Source organism: Maniola hyperantus, chromosome 20, assembly GCF_902806685.2.
Source record: "Maniola hyperantus chromosome 20, iAphHyp1.2, whole genome shotgun sequence".
Taxonomy (NCBI): domain Eukaryota; kingdom Metazoa; phylum Arthropoda; class Insecta; order Lepidoptera; family Nymphalidae; genus Maniola; species Maniola hyperantus.
In genome coordinates this window covers 6,536,644-6,563,268 of record NC_048555.1, presented here as the reverse complement: position 1 = coordinate 6,563,268, position 26,625 = coordinate 6,536,644, and the positions used below count along the sequence as shown (strand labels likewise).

General features: G+C 36.5%; 1 protein-coding gene across 2 annotated transcripts; it reads left to right on the top strand.

Annotated features, from left to right (window-relative positions):
• Nucleotides 1-902: 902 nt before the first annotated feature.
• Nucleotides 903-5,466, top strand: LOC117992105 (uncharacterized). 2 transcript variants are annotated; one of them, XM_069505503.1, is made up of 2 exons: nucleotides 903-1,264; nucleotides 3,978-5,466. In XM_069505503.1, exons 1-2 carry the CDS (start codon nucleotides 962-964, stop codon nucleotides 5,442-5,444), a joined length of 1,770 nt encoding a protein of 589 aa, XP_069361604.1. In that variant the 5' UTR covers nucleotides 903-961; the 3' UTR covers nucleotides 5,445-5,466. The 2 variants fall into 2 exon arrangements, with proteins under 2 accessions (XP_069361604.1, XP_034835654.1); XM_034979763.2 differs by lacking the exon at nucleotides 903-1,264 and adding an exon at nucleotides 2,634-2,764.
• The last annotated feature ends 21,159 nt before the right edge of the window (nucleotides 5,467-26,625 follow it).

Sequence of the window (26,625 nt, the reverse complement as noted above, 5' to 3'; positions counted from 1 at the left end):
CTTTCTAAAGATCGATGTACAATATTTCCTGCCGATTACTGCAATTTAATTACCTATTACTACGCAATACCAGCATGTCCGATCACGATAATATTGTGTGTGTGTGTGTAGAAGCCAGTCGAGCGGGACATGGACAACGCTATACGTAAGCAACATCAGTGCTTCTCGCTAGCGTGATAACAATGTGAGAACCGAGTTATGCCAGCGCGGCAGTGCCAGTAGCCGTGCCATTACGTTGCAGAAACGATAAATTGGCGGGAAGGAGTGAGTGTCGCTTCTTTACAAAGGTTATAGTAATAATCTTTTACTATTCTGTGGTAGGTAAGTACTACATAGTATTTTCTATGAGACAACCTACCTACCTACCAATTACACTCAAACGCTGATGTCGATTGCGTATGCAGGAACGTCGTACAATGGTATGGTGACATGAAATCAAAGAAAAATAGGGCTAAGTAGGTACCTACCTTACTTAGGGCTATCTGCCGTCAAAATGTACTAACATTTGCGAAGGCTCGACGTTTTGTTAGTAGTTTCCTAACAGTCGTGAACTGTGGCTGTTCAGCGTAGAGGGTATCAAGTTGTGATATTTCTATTGACGATGAAGTACCTAGCTGAGATGGCAATCGGGGTATGAGGCGGAAGAAAGCCCCGCACACTCGCACGTTACCCGCGCTCGCCCGCGTACCGGGCTAGCGCGGGTGCTGTGCGGGTGTGCGATCGCTATCTCGACCTTTCGCGTACTATACTCTATAGAAAACTGTGATAGTGATAACTGTGAACCTACAGAAATCTTTCATTCACTAGCTCTTAAAAAATCTGCTTTACAATGCGGATTCAAAGTGTACCCTTTCAATAATGCCAAATAGATTTGGTAAGCAACGGGGTGCTTATAAGGAATATGGATTTATACTGAGGCAGATTATCATCAAGGCTTACGTCAAGATAGGATCGTTGGGAAATGCGTTCAGTGATTTTCGTCGTCGCCTCGCTGGCATTGCTAGCGGCCTGCGCTTGCGCTCCAGAAGGAGAATCGATCCAGCACATCCCGATAAAAGTCGGCGCAATACCGTCAGCTACAGAAAAAGATGGTTCGAAGTCCGATGCTGTGGAAGACGCTTCTGGTGCTTCTAAGCCCTTGACGGTGACCAGAGAACGCCGAGACATTGCAGGCCAGGAGAGCGATCTACTACCGTCGGCTAATAACTTCGATGCTTCCCCCTTCGGTGAAATCTCCAACCTCGATGGCCGTGGTCGTATTAAAGTCCTCCCAGCATATCTCGGCTAAAAATGTATGATCTTTACCTTAATATGGATATATTATGATAAAACGGTTGGGCTATAGATATTATATAAATATTAATTTTAGTTTACCTCTCGGGAAAGCCTATATCCAACAAACAGGCTGTTTAATTAATTTTCGGTAAGCCTCTCGCCTTTAGAATTTGTATTACCAAAAGTATTGTATTTATAAATTGCTATTAAATAAAATGATGTAAATAGTCAATCATGTTTTTATTTCCGAACTGCCGTGATAGCTTTATGTTTAGGTTAGGTTATTTTAATGTACCTACGACTTGTTCTATTTAATGCTCGTTGTAATGGTCCGTAATTAGAGTTACTCGGGACCTGTAAAACTGATAACATTTTGTTTAATTTTTAGTGTGTAATTCTGTGGGCTGTTCTTGGACAAATAAAAAAAAAGCCTAATGGTTAAAACATCCGCCTCCTTCGGATTGGAAGGTCAGTGTTTCGACCCCGGGCACGCAGCTCTATTTTATACATATATCGGAGTAACCTACCTACGCGAGTTTTAAGCAATTAATTAATATCTCAAAAACATCGTGAGGAAACCTGCATACCTGAGAGTTCTCCATAATGTTCTCAAAGATGTGTGTGAGGTCTGCCAATCCGTACTTGGCCAGCGCAGTGGACTATGGGCAATTCCTTCTCATTCTCAGAGGAGACCCGTGCTCAAAAGTGAGCCGGCGATGGGTTGATCATGATTTATGATTTCTGAGCAAAATATTTTTCTAGTTTAACTACCTATATAAGTACTATCAATTTTACCATATGGAGTTTGGTTTTCATTACACTTTTCGTAACGCTACGTTAAGCACATCTCTTATGTTAATCAGCTAATGTTAATTGTAACTTATTAGTAGGCAAGATCTAATTAAAGAAAATCTTTATAAATATTGGTACTGTTTTTTTGCGCTACACTTCCTGTAAGGTTAACCATGAAGTCAATAACAATATTTTTTATATTTTGCTTCATTCTTGGCATATATTCACTCACGATTAAAATTGAAAATGGAAATCAGACAACTGTGGGTGCAAATCAAAAACTAAAACGTGATGATCAGAATGAAAATAAAGATAAGATTATTGATGATTCAGAGTTGATCGCGACAGCAGAGAGTAATAACTATGTATATCGACCTCTCTATGTGTATAGAAGGATTGAACATAGCAAACGAAGAATCACTATGTATAACTCATTCGCTGGATAGGTAACTAATATTATGTTTCATCATTTATTCTTTAACATAGCCTATTCTTTATTTCTAGCCATGAATTGCTGAGAAATAAAAGCCAATAAATTGCCAATTTCTGTAACAATCTAGCAGTTATGGTTAAGATTGTTAAATGATCGTTAACGCTTATTTTATTGTTCGCAATTTCGAAGTTGTGTGTACTAGGTATATTTTTTGTAAAAATGTTTTCTGTAACGCGTGTTACTAATGTTTTGCTTTCAATCTTTGTAAGTTTTTTTTACAAAATTACGAACTAGGTTTATTTTAAGTTTAAGACATCTATATAAATATATAAGTCAATGGTTTAAGATGATTCCGGCTGTACTCCCGTGTTTAGTTGACGTCAGCTCGATTAGTTTCAAAGTCGGACCCATCCTTTTTCACATAGTTTAAACTTTAAACGCTATAATAGGTTTATTTTATTAAAATCTGAATAGAATAAACTAGAAGCTTGAGAGTTTACATGAAGGTTTTCGCATTAATAATAATAATAATAATAAAATAATAATATAGCCTTTATTTACTGAAAACATTACATGCAATTACATTTTATTATAATATTCAGTATATACAATATTTTAATAGAATCAAAAAGACAAAACTTATACATAATACTTATTTACATTTATATTTATATATCATCACTATTATTTATGTCATCACTATTTTTTAATTATTTTTTAATTCTTACTGTATATATTTTCATTTTTTAATATGTACACAATACTATTCTGTATATCACTACTAATTTTCATATTTTATTAGGTATATACATTCTTCTTCCACTTTTATTTTTCAGTACGCCCCATTTGGACGAAGGCCTCCTCCAGTCGTTTCCACATTTCTCTATCTTGGGTCAATCGTTGCCATGTTGCTCCCATAATTTTCACAAAATCATCATTCCACCTAACTCTTTGTCTCCCTCTTGATCTTTTACCGTCTCTAGGATACCATTCTGTTACTGTTTTTGCCCATCTGTCTTGGTTTTGTCTGCAAACATGTCCGGCCCATTTCCATTTTAGTTTTCTAATTTGTACTTGTATATCTACTATGTTAGTTCTATTTCTTAAGGTTTCGTTTGCTATTCTATCTTTTCTTCTTACATGTAGCATACTACGTTCCATTGCACGCTGGCAGATTGCTAATTTTTGTTCTAATTTTTGTGTCAGGGCCCAGGTTTGGCTACCATAGGTTAGTATAGGCAGTACGCAGCTATCAAATACTTGTTGTTTGTTTTTCATCGGCATTTCTTTTGATTTCATTACTTCTTTTAACATCCAATATCTGTTCCACGCATTTGCTGTTCGTCGTTCTACTTTCTTTTTCATCGAATCTTATTTCGCATTACGTAGATCCTAATAAGAAGGAAATTTTCAGAAATAACACCTGGGCGAAGCCGTGGTGGGGCACCTGTATGATAAATTTCTAATTCTCTTACAGATTATTGAAACAACAGCAGGCATATCTCCAGTACACGATTTGGCAACTATAATAAATGCAAAACTTAGTCACGAAAAATTTGTATTGAATTCACCGCATAAAGCTCTACAGCATTTAGACAACACTATTTTGAAAGCAACTAAAAATGTTACTCAAAATCCCGAAATGGAAGGAAATCTTTATCAAATATCGAAGGATTTAGTTTCTGCAATATTAGCCAAATTAGAAATACAAGATAAAATAACACGGATTACACGAGAGGCACTGGATGCTCCTGGAAACACTAAAGGAATGACCGCCATAGAAACTAGAAGAATTTTGGATTACATATCAAGAACACTGTCGGGACATATTCTTACAATAACTCGGGCATCTACAGAACCTGAGCTGCATAGGTTGGTCTTTGGTTTAGCACAAATAGCCGCTGAGGTTTCTATAGTTTCAGCACTAAAAGATATCACATACGCTACAGCTTTATCGAAGAAACAATCAGTAGACTTATCACTTCGTAAAAAAAGATCCGTGCCTGCAAAAGATAACAACCAAACCACTTCTGCGCCAGTAACTGCGGCAATGCCATTGGTTTATAGAGCTATTTTAAATAAACCTTCGAATGCTATAGATTCTACAATACTTCCTATAAGTAAAGAGCCTGAGAAATTAACTCCTTATTCTGTTATTTCTAAAAATAACAGAATACCTGTGCAGATTTTGTTATATAAGAAAAATGATTTAACGCCAGTTCGAAGAGGATTTTTGAACCAAACTGCTCTTGATATTGAAAATAGGGATAGGAATGCAACGGAAAATAACGCTATTGTTTTAGATAATAAGTTAAATGGAACTCACTACGTAATAACAGATACGCATACTTTAGACACTCAGGAAACGAACGTACCTAGTCTTGTAGACGATTGGATCGATCCAAAAGAAAACATTTATGCCCTAAATCCAGATGTAGTAGCTGAAATGGAAATAGATCAACCTGAAATAGAGGACGAAAGTGTAAACGAAAAAAAGATAAAACAAAAGTTAGAACGCATGGAGTTAAAGGCTAAAAAAGCTATTCTTTATGCGGGTGATGTGGCTTATTTAGCTGCTGCTAGTGTAGTAGCTATGAGGCGGGCCTTGACAGCTTCTATAGAGGTTCACATGTCGGTAAAATATGCTAAAAACGGCATGGCAAATCACCAAGATTTAATGATGAATTTAGCAAAGACAGCAGCACAACAAGCAGGGAAAGAGGCAAAAAGTGCAACTTCCAAATCACTAGCTTGTGAACGTGTTATTAAACTAGCTTTGAAGTATACTGCGCAGTCAAAAGGTGCTAAGCTGAACCATGTCGCAAATAGAGTTGTCATGGACACGTTATCCTTAGCTACTCTCGCTAAATCAATGGCATTTGTATCTTCTGATATTGCTATAAACTCTCTGTATCAAGCTACTGATGTAAAACCACCATCGTGATAATATTACACATTTACTTAAACGGCACTGTTTTATTATAATAACAACCAAATTATATACAAAATCAAGATCTGACTGACTGACTGACTGACTGATCTATCAACGCACATCCCAAACTATTGGATGGATCGGGCTGACTTTTGGCATGCAGGACGTAGTACATCCGCTAGGAAAGGATTTTTGAAAATAGGTACAACCTCTGAGGAGGGGGTAAAATAGGGGTTAGAAATTTGTGTAGCCCACGTGGATGAAGTCGTGGGCATAAGCTAGTTATTAATATAGTTAGTGCTCAAATCAGCTTCATATTGATTATAAATTCATAACATAATAATTTATTATAATACTTAGTTACCTAGCATAATTTTGCAAGTAGGTGCCTAACGCCATCTATCTTCCTATGCTGTCCTTATTTTTCGTTTGTGCGATCAAGATGAGCGTTGCTCTTGATCATAAACTATCTAGTTAGTACTATTACATATTCTGTGGCTATGTGACGTACCCACTACCTAGATCACAGTGTAAAGGACAGTATGACAGTTATTATCGGAAGGTAGGTGGCGTTAAAAAAACTTTTCATTAAAAAGTAGGAAGGTATTGTTGATCGAAGATAGGTAGGTACTGTCAACTGTGGTTTGGGAGAAAGCATAGTGAATAACAAGAGATTAGGTACCTAATCTTATCAAGTAGAAGTAGGTCCACTGTAGGTCTACTTTAGTTACAAAATCGTGATAATTTTTTCAACTAAATATCAAAAAACCGACCAAGTGCGAGTCAGACTCGCGCACTGAGGGTTCCGTACTGTAGTATCAAAATCAAAAACTATTATGCATGTGTCATATCACGATTAAAAATATAGCCATGATTATTATGCTAAAATTTACCTAATCATAAACTTGGAGTCTAAAATAAATATTTGTAGTAATATTTTGAACAGAATCGTTATGCCGTGACAGCATACAACGTCAAATGTTACCCAGCCCGAAAGGTTATGATTTAGTAGTATCTTATATTCTTTATTGTTGTCCAATTTAATATCTAGGAATGTGACAATACGAAAAATAATATTATGTAAATTATCGATACATATGACTAGTTATTTATTGTAAAGTAAATACTGACAACATACTAGGATTGACAGGATATGGCTGGATTTAAAATACAGTTGTCTATAGAAATTATGTGAAATAATATGTAAATCATCAATAGAGTATGGCATTAATTAATGTAGTAAAACAATAATAAGTAAACCGTCAATACTACGTAATGTTGCAAATAATATTATTTAAGTAAATTAATAATAATGTCAACAATCTCAATGTTGGTACAATGGTACCTACCATTGTACCAACATAAATAATTATTAAAGATGTCATGTGACTGTGGCCTGTGGTTTGTTTACAATGGAGAGAGGATTAAAACGGGACACACATCGATAAACGGGCAGTCTCGTATTATAACTCCTTCTCGTGTTAACTACAGCCTTAGTCTAGTGAAGTGATGTGACTTCAAAGTAAACAAAGGTGAAGAGTTGCTAAGTTAAGTATTCTTATATTTTATTGTAAATTGTAATGTATGTAATCACTTGCCTTTTAATGTTTACTTGTTATAACCATGTACCAAATATGTTTTAAACATAATGTAATGTTGTAATGCTTTTAAAAGATGTGTGTTGTGTAGTTTGTTTGCCCTTTCTTCTACACAACTAAACACCTTTGGAAACGGGTGGTAGATTAATTTGAATATAAATAGACCTATGCTGAAAATACAACAAAATACAGATAGGTCTATAAAGATTAAAGTATTAAAGGTCTTTCAATAAATGATCAATTATTATTCGACTTGGTTGGTTTTACTTCTGTATTTATAACCTACCCTCTTTTGCTATTTATTTTATACATTGAGATAAAAGTAAACACTAAAGAATAGCTACTAATTATTATAGAAACCAGTTAGATGATTCGGATTCTAACTTTAAAATAACACAGCAGATGCTTTGCTTGAATTTTAATTACTTAGCCTTACCTGACAAAATTTACAACTACCTACATTTCAAATAATTGATAGATGATAACTTTTATTAGTCGTCATTAGATTCTATTAATCATCATTATTAAAGCCCACTGTCTTAACTTCTCTTTTCTAAAATCTCACACATGCATAATGATCTGTTTTAGAATGTACAGGTAAAGCCCTTTCATAAGATATCCCACTTGATATAGTTAACTATCTTATTGAAAATTGAAAATACTAATATAACGATGACGATCGAACCCATCGTACCATTGCCTGTGCTCACGTGATTGCTTGCGAGTTTCAAGTTAGGACACTCTGAAGAAATCTGTATGTTTGAACTCATTGTGCGACGAAAACGCATCGAGCCTTCTTACGATCGTTGCCATTTAGGACGTCCTTCGGGTTACGGTCGCGTTGACTATGCGACTAGTCAACGGCGTAGGCTAGCGCGTAAGTATAGCCTCCTGATGCCCAACTCCGGTCTCCGAAGTCCGAACTCGCCTTTGTTCCACATCCCGCCAAATCTAAACAACGCAACGTAGAGCTATGTAGAGTAGGTAATTGTAGACCGCGTGGTGGAGGGTTTCTGCTCAGGCTGAGCCACACTACGTCAACAAAGTGACTGTCAGATTGGTCGTGGCTTCGAGTCGTTCTCGAAGTTTGAGACTATAAATATATGTTAAACTATTTTAATACTAGCTACATTAGCAGTATTTTTAACCTCTTTAGTTGTTTACATTGGTAGAACACTTTGCCTTATTATGCATATTTATATAGGTAACTTAATAATATACATATTTGCATAACTAACATCCTTATTGTTTATTTTATACATTCGAGTAGCCAGCAGGTCTACTTTAGATGATCCATAATAGGTAGGTTCCTATACTACTTAATATTATAAAATTGCGAAAGTGCGTCTGTCCGTCTGTCTGCTAGCTTTTCACGGCCTATCTGTTTGATCAATTTGGTAGGCAGGTACAGTACGCGGCAGAAAGTAATGTAGGTACATTGGCCTTTAGAATGGCATTTCGGCTTTGTAGAGCATTATCTCTGTCACTCATACCTATAATATGACGTTTTATCGGTCTCAATGACTGGGACAACGCTCTACAAATCTCTCTGCTATCACTTTCTAAATGTCGATGTACATTACTTTCTGCCGCGTAGGTACTTACTGTTTATAGTTATTTAGATGGCTTATACATGCCGGACACAATATGCTAAGTACTTTTATCCCGGGAAATCTAATTATGTACTTCCCACAGGTTTTTTAAAAACCTAGATTACCTACCTACCTAATTCCACGCGGATATACCTAGTCGCGGGCATCATCTAGGTATTATTAGTACCTAGATGAAGAAAACCAAGAAAATTTTCGATTGAGCTTAGAATAAAGGGAGTATTTTACGTAGGTATAGGTAGATATACATAAGTATATAAGTAATTTATTAAATACGTGCTTATCAATGCTAAGTGTTTAGTTTTATTGCAACATAGGATTCGTCTAAGTGATAATGTATCGATTTGTATTCAATGGCGCAAGACTTCGGTACAAGTTACGATGATTTTTGTTTCGATCTTCTTTTGTCTAGGTAGACTGACTAACTGACTGATCTATCAACGAACAGCTCAAACTACTGGACGGATCGGGCTGAAACTTGGCATGCAGATAGCTAAACCAATATGATGTAGACATCCACATAGTCCAAGCGGATGGGATTGCAGGAATAAGCTAGTATAAAATATTGAATATTTCAGGTTTATATACATATCAGATCCGTCTTTACTATCTTAAATATACGTTGGGCATCTGGGGCAAAAGCCCAGGGCCGAAGAACCCAGTCGAAGCCCGCCAGTGCCGGGCAAAAGGCTGAGATCGATGGTAGACCTGCTAGGTATAGGCACCTATTTTGATTTTGCTCAGACTAATCAATCAGCCTGTTTGCGTCCACTGCTGGACATAGGCCTTACCAAGAGCGCGCCACCACACACGATCCTCTACCTTCCTCATCCACCCACTTCCCGCTTCCTTCTTAAGGTCGTCAGTCCAGCGGGTTGGAGGTCGTCCCACACTGCGCTTGCTGATACGTGGTCTCCGCTCCAGAATACGCCTGCCCCAGCGGCCATCGGTTCTGCGGCAGACGTGACCTGGCTACTGCCACTTCAGCTGGCTAATTCGTTGAGCTATGTCGGATGTTACGGATTTTGTCCCTCAGAGAGATACCCAACATGGCCCGCTCCATAGCACACTGAGTGACTTTGAACTTGTGGACAAGGCCAATTGTCAGTGTCCACGTTTCAGCGCCATACGTCATCACAGATAAGACTAAAGAGATCATCAAAACGTAGGTACTGTATTCAGTTAGACCTAGAATTAAGTACCTTTTACAGTTCAATGCCCATTTGTGAGATTTTGATTGATTTCAGTAAATATCGGTTTTCGGTAGTAATTAGGTATGTAAGTACCTAGGTACTTAATTAATCATTTTTTCATTCCAGGTATACAAATCCTCTTTTATCTTCGTTTTAATTGTATAAAAATGTAGGTTAAAGTGATACGTTATGCCTATCTACTATCTAAATTTCACCCTAATCAGTATCTAAAGGTCCATTTGGAAGGTAATTAATAATGATTAAAAAATTAACGTTTCGAAAACTGAAGAATGCATTCGCTGATATGGTTAATTTTGAATGTCATGCTCATTTCGTAATTTCATAATCCTAATTGATATATTTAATAATTAATTTGGCAATTTTTAGGGTTCCGTACCTCAAAAGGAAAAACGGAACCCTTATAGGATCACTTTGTTGTCTGTCTGTCTGTCTGTCTGTCAAGTCCAAGTATTGCACGCTATACATTGCGGATTTGAAAAATACTAAATCACTAAAACTACAAAATGAGGCAAATGGTTATATGTATTTTATTTATTTTTATCAAAGAAGTAATTAAACTATTAATAAACTTAAATCTAAAAAAAAAAAAAAAACATTAAATTAAAACTAAAATAAATTAAATTAAATCTAAAACCTCGTCGAGACCACCGCAGCGAGGCATTGTACCCAAGATGCTGGCAGCATTACCCCTTTGGATGGCCTATAATGGTTATATTGGATTGTGTTTAGGTAAGTAGTATAACAATAACGTTAAGTTTTTGCCAGCGTTCTGGTTACATCCTGTATAGATCTCACCCTCAGCCTCCGACTGTGCTCAGATATCTTGAATCTTGACATTGCATCGCATCGGTGCAGCTGAGATGTCATCAAACCCTCTAGGCGCCTCACGCGCCGACGCGAGTGACTTTGTTGCGCGCAGAAAATAAAAATAAACCTTTTGTGAACGTTCGAGAAGGTTAATGCAGGTCATTAACCTTTGCAAAATAAAAATATAAGACTTTTTGTGAAATTCGATTCAATTGCAACGTCTATTCATGTCAGAGATTAGTACCTCTACCTAATAGCTAATAGGGGCTTGCCCACAGATGAGTGAATGTGGTAAAACTGCAGTGCCCCTACCTAGGTCGTTATTATGACTTAACTAGCTGATGTTCGCGGCTTCGCCCGCGTGGATTTAGGTTTTTATGAATCCCGTGGGAACTTTTGATTTTCCAGGACAAAAGTAGCCTATCCGTAGTAGCCCGTCCCCGAGATGTAAGATATCTCAGTACCAAATTTCGTAAAAACATTTAAAAATTATGACTCTTTAAAAATCCCGTGGGATCACCACGATTTAGCAATGCAATTCCTTACAGCATCAGGACTGAGGAGTTGGGTCCTCGAGTTCAAAAAGTCTTTACTTGGTAGGTACCTACCTCCAATATAAACCTGTAACTGACAGTTTCTAAATCCCATCAATTTTTGTGGCCAGGTCCGGTACAGCATCAGTATTGAGGAGTTGGAATCCAATTTTTTTTATGGGACCATGTCGCAAAGTTTCTCCATCGATTAGAAAAAATACTCAGAAATCTCGGAGATTTCGGTGTATATAGCTAAAAACACAACTCCCTTTTGAAAGTCGGTTAAAAGAGTAGCTTATGTTACTCCTTGATTAATCCTCTACTTGTGTGAAAAGTCCGTCCAAATAGGTACAGCCGTTTCGAAGATTAGCCCGTTTAAACAGACAGACAGATATTTTAAAAACGGAGGTAGGTACGTGTGATTCAGTTATGGTATAGTTCAAATAACAATAATTATGAGCTTAATTTATGGTAGTTATCATATTATTTCGAAATTACAGACAGACACTCCAATTTTATTTATTAGCATATGTATATATAGAGCTTATTTCCGCGACTTCATCCGCGTCGACTACACTTTCAAACCTCTATTTCACCCCCTTCAAAAATCCTTTCTTAACGGATGTCTACGTCATAATAGCTATCTGCATGCCAAATGTGTGTTACAAAAGATGATAATAATAAAGTTCTAAGTTTATGTCTTAGTATAAACTTCTACCTACTCCATAATTTTTTTGCAGTTCTTTGTATGTCTAGAGCACAGTACAAAAATTGAATAAGTAAACCAATTCCCAATTCCGTGGGCTTCTAGAGATTTGATTCTTTGTAAGTAGGTAGTCTCTTTCAAGAGTTTTCGCGTCCAAACCCTCTTTTTAACCGTTTTACTAGTTACTTAGCTGTATAGCTATCTATACAGTAAACGTGGAAATTCATAATCAGACATTTTGCTGATGAATACATAAAAGAAAAACAAAAAAAATTGTAGCGATAAATATTCGTAATTTGTTCAAATCAAATATCTATAGTAATTAGGTGGTATAGGTAGGAGTTAAAATACCTAGTAGTGTCAAAGTATTAATTAAAACAGTTTTTCATTGTTACGTGGTTCTATTGTTATGAATGATATACGGTCTACTTACAACACTTACTACAAGTAGGTAAGTGACGAGTAAATAAATACACAATTTATGTCAACTGCTAATTTATTTTGCAATGGAAACATATCTACTTACTAGACTACTAGGTATTACACCTACTTTAGATTTACAGTGTAACTACGTAGTTTCAAAAAAAAGATGAATGATTTCACCGTCAAAAAAGATGAAAAATTCCTTGGCAATTTGTTTTGTCATAGGACTCTGGTACTTAATCTTGATTTTCAATCACATACCACTTATTCTTCTTGAAATGCAATCATTAGGGCTATCTGCAACTTGGACACTGCTGCGCGGAAATGAGATCGGGTACTCTTGCCATACCATTGGCGTAAATTCTTTAGCCACGATGTTCTTCTTCGGCCGGGTGGTCGCCCGCTATTTTCCCCTGAATAATGAGCTAAAAGTTTCTCATAATGTGGCCGAAGTACCTACTCCAACTTCCGCACTTTTATGGTCTTCAGGATTTCAAGATCTTTGATTAGCCTTTGTAGTACAGTTGCATTTTTGACACGCTGTACCCAAGAGATTCTCAACATTCTTTTGTATACCCACATTTCAAAAGCTTTTTACAAAAGGTGTCCGTAAGTGTCCAGGTTTCCACCCCATATAAAAGAATGGAGAAAACGTAACAACGTGCGCCTCTTATGCGTAGTGGCAAGCTGAGATTACGATCGCCAAGTAGGTATCTTGTCCATTTTACGGAAGGCTGCACATACCACTAAGCCGTAAATTATCTGTGTGTCCACCACAAGAAGAGCCACTACAATATGATATCATCATCAACCGATAGACGTCCACTGCTGGACATAGGTCTCTTGTAGGGACTTCCACACGCCACGGTCTTGAATCCAGTCTGTCGACTAGTCTGTCGACTAGTCTGTCGACTAGTCTGTCGACTAGTCTGTCGTCCGTCCACTTAGTAGGGGGTTTTCCAACGCTGCGTTTTCCGATGCGTGGTCGCCATTCCAGCACCTTGAGACCCCAACGTCTATCGGTTTTACGAACTAAGTATGTGACTGACTGACTTATTTATATCAACGCACAGCCTAAACCACTGATCCTAGAGACATGAAATTTGGAGGGTGTGTTCTTTGTAGTAGAAGAGTAGGTATCCACTAAGAAAGGATTTTTCGAAATTCCACCCCTAAGGGCGTAAATGGAAGTTTGTATGGAAGTCTATCATTTTACCTATGTACAGGCTTTCGGTTAAGAATAAAAAAAATACGTAAGTACCTTCTTCACAATGAAAGTCCGTCATTTTTGAAGTATTTCCACGAAAATTGATATGTATTTGGGTTTTCGGTTACAAAAGAAAAAAATACGTAGATACCTATTTCAGGATTTTTGAAAATTCTACCCCTACGCCGATTTTCTAAATTCCACCCGAGCGAAGCCGGGGCGGGTCAGCTAATTAAGTATTAACAAAGAAGTCATTGTAATTATACCCTACTTTGCACGAATACCGTGTGCTATCTAAGGCCTAAGTATATTTTCTTATTTACTTAGGCCCAAAAAATTGACTTTGCCAAATATTCAAACATGGTGATAGTGATAGTAAGTAAGGTGACGAATTGCAAAACCTGTCCGTGAGTAAGGGTAACGTGTTTCTACTTTCTGGTGAGTTTCTCAGGTACTTCGTTAGGTACTTAGGTGCCACTGCCACACCTATATTCTTTCGAATCTTCTATTGCGATTTGCGCTAACAAATGAGTAAGACTTTGGTAAGTAGTAAGTAGGTATGTAATATACCTACCTATCTTTATCTGCGCAATTGTATTTCAAGGCAAAATGTTAATTTTGTATTTTTATTATAAGTATTTAGGTAGGTACCTACTTAGGTTAACAAATTATAAATTTTTATCGTTATTAATAATTACAAATTCCACGTGAAGAATAAAAACAGGCAATTAAAACTTAAAAACCGGTCAAGTGCGAGTCGGCATCGCACACGAAGGACTGTTTATTACCTATTTGTTGATACCTATAATAGTTACCTATAACATTATAACATTATATCCGGAACGAGGAAATTCGCAGAAGAACAAAAGTGACCGACATAGCTCAAAGGATTAGCAAGCTGAAGAGGCAATGGGCAGGTCATGTCTGTCGCAGAACCGACGGCCGATGGGGCAGACGTGTTCTGGAGTGGAGACCGCGTACCGGTAAGCGCAGTGTGGGACGACCTCCAGCCCGCTGGACCGATGACCTGAAGAAGGTGGTGGGGAGCGGGTGGATGAGGAAGGCTGAGGACCGTGTTTGGTGGCGTGCTCTTGGAAAGGCCTATGTCCAGCAGTGGACGCAAACAGGCTGATGGATGGATGGATGGATATAACATTACCTAATAGTCCGTACAAAATGAATCCTCACACGCCATTTTAACTCTATGGGTCAACTGTCATGTGAAAAGTACGGATACACCTTTAAAGTAAGGACTAAAATCTTACTTTTGCCATGAATTTGACAAAAAAAGTTAAAATGGCGCCTAAGGAGTTAAATTTTACGCGTTATACCTACATATTTTCATTCTGTCTTCTAATTAAAATTGTGGTCACAATACTTATAGTTCACACTTCACGTTACAATCTACTCGAGCATCTTACCTACCTATACTTATTATATAGGCAATAATATCATTATGTAGGTACTTATTCTTAAGTATAATATTATGATGACGTCCTACTATATCGCCGCGCGTCGCGTCGTGGAATGGACTTTGCCCAGCCTTGATTCCGCTCAAGCGTGTTTGGAAATGCCAACACCCAACAATCATTTCGCATATTTTCTTAATTCTTTATCGTATTTAAGTAATTTACATTTTAAATACTAGCTGCTTGTGTGATTTTATTTATTTGCGTTCCACATTTCAGAAAAGTGTAGTAGGTATTTTTTACACTTCACGATCACTTTATGTAGGTACCTACCTACTAAGTAGGTTATAGACTCTCTCAGATTACTAAGGAGCCTTTTATTAGTTGTTTATCTTTGTACCTAACCTATTATTGCTTTCAAACATTTTAATGTAGGTAGAGTTTGGAGTGATGATCTAGAGATACCTACTTGTTAGATAGGTAGGTGCCAGCCCAGGTGGGTATATATTTTATCGACATGCCTGCATAGGTACGTCTCTACGCAACGATATTAAACGATAAAAAGTCTAAAATTAACCAAAAATGCTTTATTAATTTAGTTCTCTTGGTTTAATTAAGTAGGTAAACCAAAAACGTAAAGTTAAAACTTGAACATTAGCTTGTTCAAGTTTAAATATCACAGAAAACTAAAATCGTAATTCATGGTTAGGTTAAATAAATGCGATCGAAGTAAGAACACAGGAAAGTCAAGGTGGTCAAAAACCTCTAACTGTTAAGCGTCACTTTAAACCGGTTTGCAAGGAAAACGTTTTCTTCATTATTTAACTGAGTTAATAGGTACCTATCAAAATCTATGTATTAGGTCAGTAGGTACCTATACTCGATAGTAGTGCTAAAAATGCGTCGACTATAGGTAGTTCTTCATCTCTCATTCTTATTCTTAGTTTGATAGCATTATCCCCTGCGTAGGTACCTAAGTATACAAGTTACTCAGTAATTTACTGTGGCAAGTGTTGCAGTTTTTATAGTTCGGGATATAGCAAAAGAAATTTTATAGTTTGGGATATAGCAAAAGAAAAGAAAATAATTTCAATAAATAGATTGTCCCTCTACCTACCTGTTTAGAATTAAGATTTCCGTTAGTTAGACAGTTTTGCGCTGGTTTGGATAATAGTGTATTCAACTTGTTTCAATTTGCGTCATCACCATCTGCCATGTTTTTTTAAGGTTTAACATATTTTGTTTTGGTAGTCGTCAACATAGTCGACAGCCAAAAACTTCCATGAATCAATAAAGTACCTAAGTCTAATAATTTTGTCTGGTGGGAGGCTTCGGCCGTGGCTAGTTACCACCCTACCGGCAAAGCCGTGCCGCCAAGTGATTTAAGCGTTCCGGTACGATGTCGTGTAGAAACCAAAAGGGGAATGTGTTTAATAAAAACTGCCATACCCCTTCCAGGTTAGCCCGCTTCCATCTTAGACTGCATCGAGCATCATCACTTACCACCAAGTGAGATTGCAGTCAAGGGCTAGCTTGTATCCAATGATATTAGAAGAAGAGGTTGTATCTGAATAAAAAATAAAATAACCATTCTGCCAAAACCAACCATTAATACACAGTCAGTTTTTACTTAAAATGGTCACTTCGAAGGTAAGTAAGTAGGTATGTGCTATACTTATACCAAGCCACTTGTAAGTATAAAATTTGTTGAACGATTTTTGCATTGTAAATAATTGTGAATGATTTGTTTTGTTATGTCTTGCGTCTTTTATGAAGTTCATAATCAATTTACTTATATTATTATATTATAATGAATTTACTTAGGTTTAATTAATTTAATTTAGGTAGGCACCTACTGTAGGTAAATTCATTAATGCGCCTATGTGTATAAGTATATGCCTATAGATATATAGTAGATACTTACCTAATCTACATACTCGGGAAATCATTTAGGTACAAGTTTGCAAATTGCAACTCGTTCTCGTTAGAGTTCAGATAGACATCGAACAGGTTTTAGGGCTCCGGATATTGTTAACTTCACATAGATACATATATTTATACACAGGGGCGTGCATTTCATAGAGGCATTAAAGCACTGCTTACCCTACTTATAATGGATCAATCATCAATGCTCATTTTTCTTTAGGCTCTGCTAGTAAATAGGTTCCAATCTAATAACTGCTTATCCTGCATATAAACATCTCTATGATATAAACCCTATGCACGCCACTGTTTATACACGTAGGTACCTATCACGTCTTTATAATATAGTAACTATAGATGATGCCCGCAACTTCGTCCGCGTGGATTTAGGTTTTAAAATTTTTAATTCTTTCTTTTCTTCTCTTTAATTTTCCGTAGCCTATGTCCTTCCCCAGGAAGTAAGCTAGCTGTACCAAATTTCATCAAAATCGGTTAAACTGTTGGGCCGTGAAAAGCTAGCAGACAGACAGACAGACACACTTTCGCATTTATAATATTAGTATGGAAGTATGGATTTATTTGTTGTAAAAAATACTTAGGTTTAAACTGTAAACAATTATAGGTACAGGGTGTAACTTACTGATTTTTTTTTTATTTTTTTTATTTTTATTTTTACATCTTATTAGAACGGCAGTGCCACTTACACTAACTAGATAATTAATAATAAATTTAAATACAAATAAAGGTACAAGAAAAAAAGACATAAAATACAAAACGATAAAAAATCAAAGGATTTTGAATATGTACGCTGAGAACATTGAATGACATATTCATGTAATGCTCTCAGCGTACTTCAGTAACTCTCGAACCAGTATTATAGACCCATCATTAAATGGGTCCCATTGAGCATTATTGTCCAAAAGCGCGTTGAATGATGCTAATGAACGGGGTATAGGTGACATAGATCTAGCAACAGTGCGATGATGTGGGACCACGAAAAGTCTATTTTTTCGTGGACGAAGATTACTGTTGGATTCAGGGACACGTATGCGACACAGTTGGTCATGAAGTTCTGGAGCATTAACATCTCCTCGCAAAATTTGACACATAATTTTGAGTTGGTCGCAAATGCGTCTGACCTCCAGGGAGTTGAAACCTAAGCAACCTAACAGAAATTTGGTTGGGTATAGGAAAGGGTAATATCCATAGCAACGTTTATACAGGTATCTTAGGAAGGCCTTTTGTACTTTTTCTAATATAAGCCCGTACTTTGCCTCGTACGGATGCCAGACACAGGTGCTTGTTTCGAGCTTGCTTCGGACTAAGGCGTAATATAGTAATCGTATTACCAAAGGACTATGGAACTCCCGAGAGTTCAAATCCTAATCTTCGAAATGAGTCAGCTGCTACGGTGTTAATATGGTCATGGAAGGTCAATTTTTTATCAAAAATTACACCTAGGTCTTTCATGTTCTGTACTCTGGGAATAGGGATTCCATCCAATTTATATTCATGTATCAAAGGATACCGAACTTTACCAAAGGTCATAACTGAACATTTGTCACGATTGAACTCCATTTTGTTCGCTTTACTCCAGTGATATACAGCTGTAAGATCGCATTGCAACTTGAGACAATCTTCGATAGAAGTAATTTAGAATATAAGTTTTAGGTCATCTGCATATAGCAAGCATTTTGCATATTTTATAGATTCCGGAAGATCGTTTATCATGATTAGGAAGAATAGAGGTCCTAAGATAGAGCCCTGGCTTACACCGGATCGCGTATGATATGGTTTAGACTCATATATGCCATATCGAACGAATTGCTATTTGCTGATGATTATACCACAAAAAAAAAACGCGAAAAAATATATAAAAAATTACATTTTGTAAAAGTTTACGATATATTGCAAATAAAACATCTGACTGACGCTAGAGGTCAACGAACGTTGCGTAAGTAGGCCACTCAGAGTCAATGCCGCGTCGTAGGCGGAGCATTGACCTGAGTTTTGCACGCTTTACATTGCGGGTTTGAAAAATACTATATCAGTAAAACTACAAAATGAGGCAAACGGTTATTGGTCTTGGATTGTGTTTAGGTAGTATAACATTAATAACGCTAAGTTTTTGCTAGCGTTCTGGTTACATCCTGTATACCTACAGACAGTGGCGTGCACAGGAGTTTAAGCCAGGGTATGCATTTAGGTATGAACTTATTTTACGGCAGGTTATGATGAAAAATAAGCATTGATTTATTACAATGAGGGGTAAGCAGTGCGTTTATGCTTCTATGAGCTGCACGCCACTGCCTACAGGACCGTAGCTATTAGTTAGTTGATTATAAGGTAGGGTAGCCGTGGTTACTGTAGGACAAATCCGAGAAAATCCGGACGCATGGTAACCCTAGTTGCAGGTAGGGCGGAAGTAAAAATTTTACTTCTACAGCTGTAAATCGATTTTCGTCGTACTTGACGTCTTGTGAGTGCGAGTAGGTAGAAAATATTGTACATCGACCTTTAGAATGAGATTTTTGCTTGTCTCAACGACAGAAACAATATTTTCTGCCGCGTACTGTTCCTACTTATTAATAACTAGCTTATGCTCGCAACTTCGTGTGCGTGGACTTCACAAATTTCAAATCTCTATTTCACCCCTTAGGGGTTGAATTTTCAAAAATCCTTTCTTAGCGGATGCCTACGTTATAATACCTAGCTTTAAAGCTATCTGCATGCCACAGCTCGATCCGTCCAGCAGGTAGTTTGAGCTGTGCGTTGATAGATCAGTCAATCAGTCAGTCAGTCACCTTTTATATATTAATAGGTTATACAGGTAGTACTCATTGAAAATGGATGCCACAAGGAGGTATGCTGGGTCCATAACTAGTAATTTTTCATTTGATAAACGATCATCTTGATTCTTGACGCCAACGCGTTTTATGCGCATATTATTATTATCATACAATAATACTTAATTATTTAAATATATTAGCGGAAATCAATCGAAATCAATTATTTTGTTTTTAAGTCCGTTTACGATTAAGTAGGTAATTTAAATTAAACATGATTTTTAAATTATTTAAACTACCTAACCAATACAATTAATGATTAATCAGTATAGAAGTACTTACAGTAAGCAATTATATTAATATTGTAAGTAGGAAGTACTCGTAGGTAAGTATATATGTACATATAGGTACATAATATAATTATAAATAATATTGGCTGTATTCCCTCTTTTAATTGTCATAGGTATAGGTTGGTACATAATATCTTTTGGCAAAGGTATTAGCCAGCCGTGGAAGTATTTATCTGATTATTTTGATATCTATGTAGGTACATTACAATTTACAATGTACATGCAATTTCAATAGGTAAAGACTTTCTTATTTACTAGATGAACTACATCTATACCTACCTATATCCATTCTCATATAGGTACCTATCATAATACTTATACTACTTACAAGGCTTTCTACGTCTACCTTTTTAGGGTTCCGTACCTCAAAAGGAAAAAAGGAACTATTATAGCACACGTAAACGAAAAAACCGAAAACCAAAAAAACTATATGTTTTGTGGTTTCCAAAAAAATGTGTTCATGAGCAAATAATTAGTATTTTCAACTTTCAAAGTAAGTTTACTACACCAAGTGGGGTATCTTATCTGTGTATTTTAAAACAGATTTTTATTTATTTTTTCACAACACTCGCTATAGGTACAACGCAACACACAACGTCACAAAATTCCTACGAATTAGCCGTGTGGTAGTGTTGTACTGAAATCGTCTGAAGAGATGTAATGTAATTTAAATTTAGAACATCCTGAAGCAAATTCTGTTCCTTACAAGCAGTTTTTAGTTTAGCTGCTACTGCTGTCTCGCTTCGACGTATGATGCAGTCCCTCTCACTCACCATGGTCTCATAAGTTCAATAATCTATGAGGCTATGGTGAGTGAGAAACTCGCTCCAAAACTATCTCCGGAATTTTGTATTGTGGTGTTACCTACTTATTGAAACTAATTATTTAATTTGAAATTAAAATGTCGTGATGAAGATATCCAGCAGTAATTTAACTCCGGAAACTATGAATGCTCAAATTGTATTTAAACGATTTGCAACTTCCAAAGACAGATAGGTAGGTAACTAGGTACCTATTAGAGGATACGAAGCTTTTGATTATATTGTCTTGCGAGGTGTGAAAAGTAGAGTATTGAACTTGGCGGTAATACTGTCTTAGTCTTGGGCGCCCCTAAACCCCGCGCTTCACTCAGGGTTCTAGATGCAACACCCTCGCTACGCGCGGGAGTTTTTCTAAAATCCCTCATTACGCTTGGGATTTATCCCAGCGCCCGTGACGTCAGAAATTACATTACCCCCATGTTGAATAAGACTATTATGTAAATTTAATAGTTTTTGATGTATCGTGCAAAATGTCGACAAAATAAGGCTGTAGTACGGAACCTTCGGTGCGCGAGTCTGACTCGCACAAATAAACAGCGTTCACCAGTGACTATTTGCGAAGCAAAAACACACGTAGGTACCCACCTACCTACCTACTTAGTAAGGTAAAGTGACCTTGAATTTACACTGTGACGTCTAAAGTCTGAACCACAATAAATATCAATATTTTTAATGTATTGCATATAATATCCTGGTTCGGAATCCGCGTAATCAATATTCACCTGTACCCGTAGTACAAGATTTTACGTCTCACCAAACGAAACCAAATTCGAGAGTCGAAATACTTTCGCGTTACAGTAAAATGAACCTAAACAGCCTTGAATTGAAGTCAAATATTCAATGCCACTGATTTTAATTTCGCAATGTTTCCGCTTGGAGCGCTGGCTGTAGAAGTGTAGACAAACTTGAGCTTTAAAACAAGGCAGTTAAGATCCAGTTTACTGTAACGCGGAAGTATTTCGACTCTCGAATTTGGTTTGGTTTGGTGAGACGTAAAATCTTGTACTACGGGTACAGATGCTTTCTTTGACCTTCGATTAAGTAAACTGTAAACGAATTATTTATTCTGAGATGAATAGCTTTACCTAGTGAATTCAGGGGCCGACTTCCGCTCTAAATGTCGTCATAGGTAAATGAGATTTTATTGCCGCGGAATAAGTCGTCAGACGTCAAGCCTTTTTACAGAGAGATGTATAAGCAGGTATACTGTGTCGGTGGTAAGTTATGTAAATATTTAAAAATTGATATACCGTAACTAACTACCAAAGTATTACCGATATTTTTCGGAATTTTTTAGTGGAGCAGTATAGAAATCTACTTAGGTAGGTAGGTACTCTACTTCTTCTTACTACTAATAATATTCTACTAGGTACCTACTATTATTATTATTTTCTATTTATTTACTAGCTCTGTTAATTAGCTCCGGCTTAGCTTCACCCGGGTTGGATTATATTATATTCCATGGATATACCTAAATATGAATGTGTTATGATGTACTTACCTATAATTAATATTATACTTAGGTATGTACCTATATTACAATTTACAATATAATATATTATACCTACAATTTCAAATGTTTGTACTTAAGTATTATATTATTATGTGTTATGGTTAAAAATCTACTTTTTACTAAGCTATTACACTGATAGCCATCGATTTGTTGTTACCCGTTGAGGAGTCTCGTCCTCCAACTTCGAAATTACCTATTCAAAAATATGAAATCTACCCACAATCTACCTGACAGTACAGCCTTTACAAAGAATTGTTAAAATAGGTTAAGTACAAAGTCATATTATTACTACTATTAATTTATACACGAATAAATTCTTTAGTTACCTATTAGTCTAACATTAAAAATAATTAATATTATAAAGACAATATTTGGAAATATTGTTCGTTTATAAACAAAAAACATGTGAAAAATGAATACACAGATTATTTAGGAAGGAAGGTAAATACCTACCTATAATAATTTATTATTTCGCAGAAAACATATGAATGAATATTCATGTAATGCTCTCAGCGTACTTCAGTAACTCTCGAACCAGTATTATAGACCCATCATTAAATGGGTCCCATTGAGCATTATTGTCCAAAAGCGCGTTGAATGATGCTAATGAACGGGGTATAGGTGACATAGATCTAGCAACAGTGCGATGATGTGGGACCACGAAAAGTCTATTTTTTCGTGGACGAAGATTACTGTTGGATTCAGGGACACGTATGCGACACAGTTGGTCATGAAGTTCTGGAGCATTAACATCTCCTCGCAAAATTTGACACATAATTTTGAGTTGGTCGCAAATGCGTCTGACCTCCAGGGAGTTGAAACCTAAGCAACCTAACAGAAATTTGGTTGGGTATAGGAAAGGGTAATATCCATAGCAACGTTTATACAGGTATCTTAGGAAGGCCTTTTGTACTTTTTCTAATATAAGCCCGTACTTTGCCTCGTACGGATGCCAGACACAGGTGCTTTTTTCGAGCTTGCTTCGGACTAAGGCGTAATATAGTAATCGTATTACCAAAGGACTATGGAACTCCCGAGAGTTCAAATCCTAATCTTCGAAATGAGTCAGCTGCTACGGTGTTAATATGGTCATGGAAGGTCAATTTTTTATCAAAAATTACACCTAGGTCTTTCATGTTCTGTACTCTGGGAATAGGGATTCCATCCAATTTATATTCATGTATCAAAGGATACCGAACTTTACCAAAGGTCATAACTGAACATTTGTCACGATTGAACTCCATTTTGTTCGCTTTACTCCAGTGATATACAGCTGTAAGATCGCATTGCAACTTGAGACAATCTTCGATAGAAGTAATTTCGAATATAAGTTTTAGGTCATCTGCATATAGCAAGCATTTTGCATATTTTATAGATTCCGGAAGATCGTTTATCATGATTAGGAAGAATAGAGGTCCTAAGATAGAGCCCTGGCTTACACCGGATCGCGTATGATATGGTTTAGACTCATATATGCCATATCGAACGAATTGCTATTTGCTGATGATTATACCACAAAAAAAAACGCGAAAAAATATATAAAAAATTACATTTTGTAAAAGTTTACGATATATTGCAAATAAAACATCTGACTGACGCTAGAGGTCAACGAACGTTGCGTAAGTAGGCCACTCAGAGTCAATGCCGCGTCGTAGGCGGAGCATTGACCTGAGTTTTGCACGCTTTACATTGCGGGTTTGAAAAATACTATATCAGTAAAACTACAAAATGAGGCAAACGGTTATTGGTCTTGGATTGTGTTTAGGTAGTATAACATTAATAACGCTAAGTTTTTGCTAGCGTTCTGGTTACATCCTGTATACCTACAGACAGTGGCGTGCACAGGAGTTTAAGCCAGGGTATGCATTTAGGTATGAACTTATTTTACGGCAGGTTATGATGAAAAATAAGCATTGATTTATTACAATGAGGGTAAGCAGTGCGTTTATGCTTCTATGAGCTGCACGCCACTGCCTACAGGACGGTAGCTATTAGTTAGTTGATTATAAGGTAGGGTAGCCGTGGTTACTGTAGGACAAATCCGAGAAAATCCGGACGCATGGTAACCCTAGTTGCAGGTAGGGCGGAAGTAAAAATTTTACTTCTACAGCTGTAAATCGATTTTCGTCGTACTTGACGTCTTGTGAGTGCGAGTAGGTAGAAAATATTGTACATCGACCTTTAGAATGAGATTTTTGCTTGTCTCAACGACAGAAACAATATTTTCTGCCGCGTACTGTTCCTACTTATTAATAACTAGCTTATGCTCGCAACTTCGTGTGCGTGGACTTCACAAATTTCAAATCTCTATTTCACCCCTTAGGGGTTGAATTTTCAAAAATCCTTTCTTAGCGGATGCCTACGTTATAATACCTAGCTTTAAAGCTATCTGCATGCCACAGCTCGATCCGTCCAGCAGGTAGTTTGAGCTGTGCGTTGATAGATCAGTCAATCAGTCAGTCAGTCACCTTTTATATATTAATAGGTTATACAGGTAGTACTCATTGAAAATGGATGCCACAAGGAGGTATGCTGGGTCCATAACTAGTAATTTTTCATTTGATAAACGATCATCTTGATTCTTGACGCCAACGCGTTTTATGCGCATATTATTATTATCATACAATAATACTTAATTATTTAAATATATTAGCGGAAATCAATCGAAATCAATTATTTTGTTTTTTAAGTCCGTTTACGATTAAGTAGGTAATTTAAATTAAACATGATTTTTAAATTATTTAAACTACCTAACCAATACAATTAATGATTAATCAGTATAGAAGTACTTACAGTAAGCAATTATATTAATATTGTAAGTAGGAAGTACTCGTAGGTAAGTATATATGTACATATAGGTACATAATATAATTATAAATAATATTGGCTGTATTCCCTCTTTTAATTGTCATAGGTATAGGTTGGTACATAATATCTTTTGGCAAAGGTATTAGCCAGCCGTGGAAGTATTTATCTGATTATTTTGATATCTATGTAGGTACATTACAATTTACAATGTACATGCAATTTCAATAGGTAAAAGACTTTCTTATTTACTAGATGAACTACATCTATACCTACCTATATCCATTCTCATATAGGTACCTATCATAATACTTATACTACTTACAAGGCTTTCTACGTCTACCTTTTTAGGGTTCCGTACCTCAAAAGGAAAAAAGGAACTATTATAGCACACGTAAACGAAAAAACCGAAAACCAAAAAAACTATATGTTTTGTGGTTTCCAAAAAAATGTGTTCATGAGCAAATAATTAGTATTTTCAACTTTCAAAGTAAGTTTACTACACCAAGTGGGGTATCTTATCTGTGTATTTTAAAACAGATTTTTATTTATTTTTTCACAACACTCGCTATAGGTACAACGCAACACACAACGTCACAAAATTCCTACGAATTAGCCGTGTGGTAGTGTTGTACTGAAATCGTCTGAAGAGATGTAATGTAATTTAAATTTAGAACATCCTGAAGCAAATTCTGTTCCTTACAAGCAGTTTTTAGTTTAGCTGCTACTGCTGTCTCGCTTCGACGTATGATGCAGTCCCTCTCACTCACCATGGTCTCATAAGTTCAATAATCTATGAGGCTATGGTGAGTGAGAAACTCGCTCCAAAACTATCTCCGGAATTTTGTATTGTGGTGTTACCTACTTATTGAAACTAATTATTTAATTTGAAATTAAAATGTCGTGATGAAGATATCCAGCAGTAATTTAACTCCGGAAACTATGAATGCTCAAATTGTATTTAAACGATTTGCAACTTCCAAAGACAGATAGGTAGGTAACTAGGTACCTATTAGAGGATACGAAGCTTTTGATTATATTGTCTTGCGAGGTGTGAAAAGTAGAGTATTGAACTTGGCGGTAATACTGTCTTAGTCTTGGGCGCCCCTAAACCCCGCGCTTCACTCAGGGTTCTAGATGCAACACCCTCGCTACGCGCGGGAGTTTTTCTAAAATCCCTCATTACGCTTGGGATTTATCCCAGCGCCCGTGACGTCAGAAATTACATTACCCCCATGTTGAATAAGACTATTATGTAAATTTAATAGTTTTTGATGTATCGTGCAAAATGTCGACAAAATAAGGCTGTAGTACGGAACCTTCGGTGCGCGAGTCTGACTCGCACAAATAAACAGCGTTCACCAGTGACTATTTGCGAAGCAAAAACACACGTAGGTACCCACCTACCTACCTACTTAGTAAGGTAAAGTGACCTTGAATTTACACTGTGACGTCTAAAGTCTGAACCACAATAAATATCAATATTTT